We start from the raw sequence: 5,650 nt of genomic DNA, 5'->3' as shown, positions 1-5,650 counted from the left end.
GAGCGAGATCTGAAGCTAATATGGCTAAATGTTCAAACCTGTTCACTTTGTGTGAGTGGGTACCTCTGTTTTTCGTAGCACTTGTCTGGCATATATTTTTCTGTTCCTTTTGTGTCACTGTGTTAATGTATGCAATCAGCATACTGCTTTTTTTTTTTTTTACCCACTTCCTCTGAGACTTACTTTTTTCTAAAAGGGGATTTTAACTCCTTCACCCCTACACTCCAATTGGATGTATTCCTACCATCATTATTTTTACTATGCTTTCTCACTGTTTCTTTCCTTCTCATAGACTGACAGAGTATCCTCTACTCAACCTTTGCCCCTTTAGTAGCCTGGCAACCATACACTCTACCCCTACTTAGAAAGAATTACCCTTACTTTTGCTGTTGTTGGAGTCAGCATTTCCAGTGAAACTAAAGTTTTTCTCCTAGTGGGAACACCAAAAAACCCTATTTGGGATGCAAATGCAAGAGATCAATTATAAAGTCACTTAGTACCACCGTTTTAGACAAAACCAAACATTCCACTATACCATGTAAAACCAAAAGGAGAATTTTAATAAGCTTTTACGGCACTGCAATTACAGGAACATTAACCCATAACATGCAACAGAAATGATGATGCCCTTTGGACAAGTTTAACAGATAAACTTGACATTACAATCAACAGCAACATATTCTACTGAAAAAAACAAATGCAACTTATTTCATCGTTCAGGTTAGAAAATTTATGTTTTTACTGCAATCTCAAGTAGCATTTAGAAAGTTTAGTTTTCCCTTTCTAACCTCTAAAACACAGGATGATTTTTTTTTCAATGCAATCGTACACAACCGTTTTCACACTGGAAATAATCACAAGGAATCGACAGGTGGAGATTAATCGACTGATTGACTTCACTTCAATGGTTAATTTGGAGAGGGCTCCTGCAGTATTGTGGATTTCAGATGGGGAAAATCATCAGACCAGGAGTAAAGAGCCTTGGTCTTAAAGCGGGGGAGGGAACATGCAGCGGCACACGGGGCAAGTGCCTGACTTCTGAAGCCAGATGGACACACAGGGCTTGTGGAAATAGTGGTGGCACGGCAGCTCCGTTGCCACCTCCCCCTTCACATATTCACTGCAACAGATGGGGCAACACATCTCCTGCCCCACCGCGCTGTGATCTTCCGTGACCAGGATCTCGGGAAGAGCGTCGATGCTCTCCTTGCTGGCTGGTGGATTGGCCACCTCCACGTCCACCGCGAGAGACTCCAAGTGCGCCAGGGCAGTTTCCATTGCCTGGGCCAGGCGTTCTTCAAGTGCCATGTACGTGAGGAACTGAGGATCCACGTAGGAAATGGCTTCAGCCACCCCCAACCCATCTGCAAACCCATCGAAGAGGCTCCAATCCACCTCGAGGTCTTCACTGACACTGGAGTCATCTTCAAGGTTGTTGTTGCCATCCAGCATGAAGACGCTGGGCTGCAGAAACTCCTGACCGGAATCATTATCCCCCTCACTGCTGTTCTCGTTTTCATTGTATTGGAGCCAAGGAACTTCTCCTTCTTCGGTAGTTGCCCGTTCCTCTTCCTGGAGAGATGGCCCTCGAACTTCTTCAAGTTCATTGCCGCCACTGCTGCCAGCACTGGCACCAGCACTGGGGCTGGCACTGGCACTGGCATTCACTCTGGCTTGCTCGGCTTCATGCTCTTCTTTTCCTGGCAGGGTCTCCCAGCTCTCGCCACTGGACGACAGATTTTGCTCCCGACCTCGATACTTGCGACGCAGAGCCACAGTCCACTCTTTGTCACTGTCAGAGTCTTCTTCGAAGTATTTGTAGTACTCGTCACTGTACGTCCAGAAGTCAGGGTCGGCCATGGTTCGTCGCCGTCTCGGCACCTTTTCCGGCTTCACTTGGTCACTCCTGGCTTCCCTTTTGTCTTCGGGGTACTTCGGCTCAGGGTAGCCACCTGAACTCTCGCCTCTGCCTCTTCTTGCCAGGCCATCCGAGTGGCCTTCATCAGCGCTGGCAGTCTCCCTCCACCTGGAAGTACTGTGTGGCATATCATCATCATCATCAGTATCAAAAAATATTTTTGGTTTCACGCAGTTGGGACTTGCCAGATTTCTGATTTTGGGCCTCACCACCGGCTCCTCTGCACTCTTTGGGGTGTTTTCCCCACCACCACAAATACTCACAGGAGCCCTGCTGGGACACGCAGGTAAATTCTGCTCCCGTCTCTCCCTCTCCAGGCTGTTGCCATTGGTGACCACCTTGCCTTCAGCAGAAGATGGCTGAGGGGCCATGCTATTTGGCTGCAGGAACTCAGCTCTGCTAGCAGAGCCCCGTGCTGTAGCGGCTGGGTCTAACTTGTCAAGCTCCTCTCTCACATCACGGTTAAAACTAGAGAACTGTGGGGGCACCCCAGCCAGAGACCTCGCCCCCTTCTCTGGGTCATACAGCTTATCATCTTTAAACTTGCCAGTTTTCCCTCTCACTGGCACTCGCTCAACAGGCCCAGCCCCCTCCTCCTCACTATCATCTGCCCCGAAACAGTCAACATGTCCATAAGCCATTCCTCTTCTGCTCCCCGAAGCCCTGTACTCTCTGGGCGGGTACCTGGAGTAGTCCTCATTATCAACATTCAGGCTGGTTCCCGAGCTCTCGCTGTCGTCCCAACTACGACGGGTGGTGGAAAATGGTGATCGGCTCCTCTTGGTGGTTTGACTGGGGGCTGATCTGTGCATTGGGACTTCGGATGACGTCTTTCTCTGGCCGGAAATCCTTTCCTGCTGGCTCGTGGATGGCCTGAAACTGACATAAGCATGCCTTCTTCCATACCTCCTGCCTGTACTGGACTGATACCCTCCTGCTGGCTTGGGCCATACAGGCTTGCTAGATTCCTGACCCATTTGCTCTGACTTAGGAGGGTTTCCAGTACATCTGGGGCTTGAGTGGAAAGGCTCCTGCTCCCTGCGCACGCTTTGGAGATGGGAAGGTCAAATCAGTTCGGAATAAAGGAGCAGGGAGATTTATTTTCACTTCAGCAGACAGGTTACAGAAAGAATAAGGGGGCTTTAAAATTAGTTTCACTTTCTTCTATGGCCTGGAGTAGCATTCCAGTGACTGTCAGGTGTAGACCTGGAACACATTTTTAATGTTGGCAAAATAATTACAAAACTGGGTTTGTAGGAAAGCCAGACTCAGGGGAGAATCCGACGGAAGACGGGGGAGGGGTGACTGGATGCTGGGAAGATAGGTGAAGCACTGGGATTGTGCCAACATGGGAAGAGGAAAGACGGCTGTGGGTTTTTTTTTTATGGGGTATCTGCATTTTTCTGAGTCCTGTATACATACAGGAGCAATGCAAATTGGAATAGGGGTGGAAAATATAGATCACCATCACTGTGTATGCGAGAGTGTCTACGTGTCTGTCAGGAGGAGAGGGGCAGGTGGAAGGGGGACCAGGCAGGTGGAAGGGGGACCAGCACTCATGAAGTGGAGAGACTCCTGTATTTGTAGGGGGAAAGGGCAGGTGACAGTGGCACTGGGAAGAGGCATGAGTGTCAGGCAGAATGAGACCCATTCTGGATGTGGGTATGAAAATGACAGGCATGGATGGGGTGGCTTCAGGGGAGAGGAGCATGTGTACGCACGATAGACAGAACGTGCATGTGGTTCCGATGTGTGATGGCTGGAACTCTAGGGAGGAATGCCTGTGTTTATGTGCCTGTGGCAAGCCAGGAAGGGTACAGTGGCACTGAACAGGGGGTGTCCTTGAGTTTGTGTGCGTGTGTTCATCAAAATGGGAGGCAACAATGGAGAAGGGTCAGTGTGAGCAAATGCATCGATATGGGGACAGCACTGGAGACAGATGTGCGTATGGCAGGCGGGCAGGTGGGTGGGCACCAGCAATCAAAGAATGTCTCTATGCATGGATGTGGTGAGCAGGAAGAGGGGGATGTCCCTGGAGAAGGATTTATGTGAGTGTGTGTGCATGGCAGGGACCAGCGAAGGAGGCTGTCTAGGCACATAGGTAGCAGACAGGGAGCACCTGAGAGGGGTATGTAAAAGAGCGTGTGGGTGTGTATGCATGTAAGTGGCATAGGAAAGAGGAGCCAGCAATCTGTGTAAGTGGCAGGCAGGGGGTAAGGCGGCCCACAGGTGTGTGTGTGTGTGTGTGTGTGTGTGTGTGTGTGTGTGTGTGTGTGTGTGTGTGTGTGTGTGTGTGTGTGTGTGTGTGTGTGTGTGTGTGTATGTAGTGTGTGTGCTCACCAGAGCAAGAAGAGGCAGAGGGAGGAGGGGGATGCTTCTGGAGGTGTGTATGTGGTAGGAGGTGAGAGGCAGGGAAAAGCACTGGAGAGTGTGAGGCTGTGTGTGTGTGTGTGTGTGTGTGAGTCTGTCTGTCTCTCTCAGGGGAAGGCACTGGAGAGTGTGACAGTGTGTGAGAGGGTGTGTGTGCATGTCTGTCCAAGCATCTGTGGGGGAGGGGGACACGAAGGAACCTTGAGTATGGGGGGGCGGCGGTAAGGCAGCTGCAATGGAAGGTTTTTGTGCATGCGTGTGAGCGCGCGCGCATGTGCGTGTATGTGTGTATGTGCGGGCATGTGCGTGTATGTGTCCCTGCGCGCGCACGCGAGACACGGGGATGGGAGGGGGTCCGCAATGTCATAATGAGACGGGGAAACGTTTATAGGCTCAAACGGTAGATCCAAACCGATGTGGCAGGCAAGGGGGAAAAAAAGAAAGAAAAGGGCGTGTGGGGTTATAGTTTTTCCCTGGGAATGATTTATTTTTCTGACAATTCTTTTCCTGGTAACAATATATTTGCCTAAAAATCTTCACCATTTATCATTCATCAAAACAACTTCAAAATGGGGAAAGAAAGGCCACGGATCGCTCCACAGAGGGGCCAAGAAGGGAGGCAGGAGGAGAGGGGAGGACAGGCGGAGAGGGCCGCGACCACCACTCCCCTCTCGAATAGCGATTCAAGCCACCCGAGCTGGGACCGAGCCACACGTAAGGGGCCGGGGGATGAAGGATGGAGCCCTAAATCGGGCCGGTGGAGGGCACAGGCCTCCCTCTGCGGTCAGGTCCCGCGTCCGCCCCACCCCTTCCCGAGGGGCGAGCCCGAAAATCTGTTCGTTAGAGCCCCCACCCCCCACTCCACATCCTCACGCCGGTGCCCGGCCACTCGCCCCACGCCCGGCCACTCGCCCCACCGCCACGTCTGGAGGGAATCGAGGAAATAAACAGCCTTTCACTCACCCAGTCGCGACCCCCGCACGCTCTCGGAAAGAGAAGATCCCTCGGACCTCCGACCGCCACAACCACCAGAGCCGCTGCTCCCGGGGTTCCAGCTCCTCCCCCTCCAGACAGCGGCGGGACGGGCGCGACTGCGGCGGCGGAAGTGATTGTAGCGTCGCGGCGGCCCGCCCCCTTGATGTGGCGGGGGCGGCAGCTGCTCTCGACAAATCAGGGTGGGCTCGAAAACATTATTTCATTTGAAATGATGAAATCGTCAAGGATACAGAAAAGGACAGCGAAAAATGTAACCAACAGCCAGCTTTAACAAATGTTAAACATTTAGTCATTTGCCCTTCTGTTCTGGGCTTTGGGTGGTTGTTGTTGTTTGAAATAAAATGAAATCCGCAAATTCTTTCTGAT

General features: G+C 51.5%; 1 protein-coding gene across 4 annotated transcripts; it reads right to left on the bottom strand.

Annotated features, from left to right (window-relative positions):
• Positions 1–539: 539 nt before the first annotated feature.
• Positions 540–5,379, bottom strand: PJA1 (praja ring finger ubiquitin ligase 1). Of its 4 annotated transcripts, XM_030847094.3 has the most exons (3): positions 5,252–5,358; positions 2,603–3,124; positions 540–2,035 (listed from the first exon to the last, which is right to left on the bottom strand). In XM_030847094.3, the coding sequence occupies exons 2-3, from the start codon at positions 2,893–2,895 to the stop codon at positions 988–990; spliced, it is 1,341 nt and encodes a 446-aa protein (XP_030702954.1). In that variant the 5' UTR covers positions 2,896–3,124; positions 5,252–5,358; the 3' UTR covers positions 540–987. The 4 variants fall into 4 exon arrangements, with proteins under 4 accessions (XP_030702954.1, XP_030702952.1, XP_030702953.1 ...); XM_030847092.2 differs by having other exon boundaries at positions 540–2,797; positions 5,252–5,379; XM_030847093.2 differs by having other exon boundaries at positions 540–2,791; positions 5,252–5,372.
• Positions 5,380–5,650: the final 271 nt, after the last annotated feature.

This window comes from Globicephala melas, chromosome X (assembly GCF_963455315.2).
Source record: "Globicephala melas chromosome X, mGloMel1.2, whole genome shotgun sequence".
Lineage (NCBI taxonomy): Eukaryota > Metazoa > Chordata > Mammalia > Artiodactyla > Delphinidae > Globicephala > Globicephala melas.
Note: the sequence above shows the minus strand (reverse complement) of the source record. Positions and strands in the feature narration are given on the sequence as shown.

Coding starts and splice junctions, on each gene's coding strand:
- PJA1 (XM_030847091.3), bottom strand. CDS start 2,895: ATGGGTCAGGAATCTAGCAAGCCTGTATGGCCCAAGCCAGCAGGAGGG.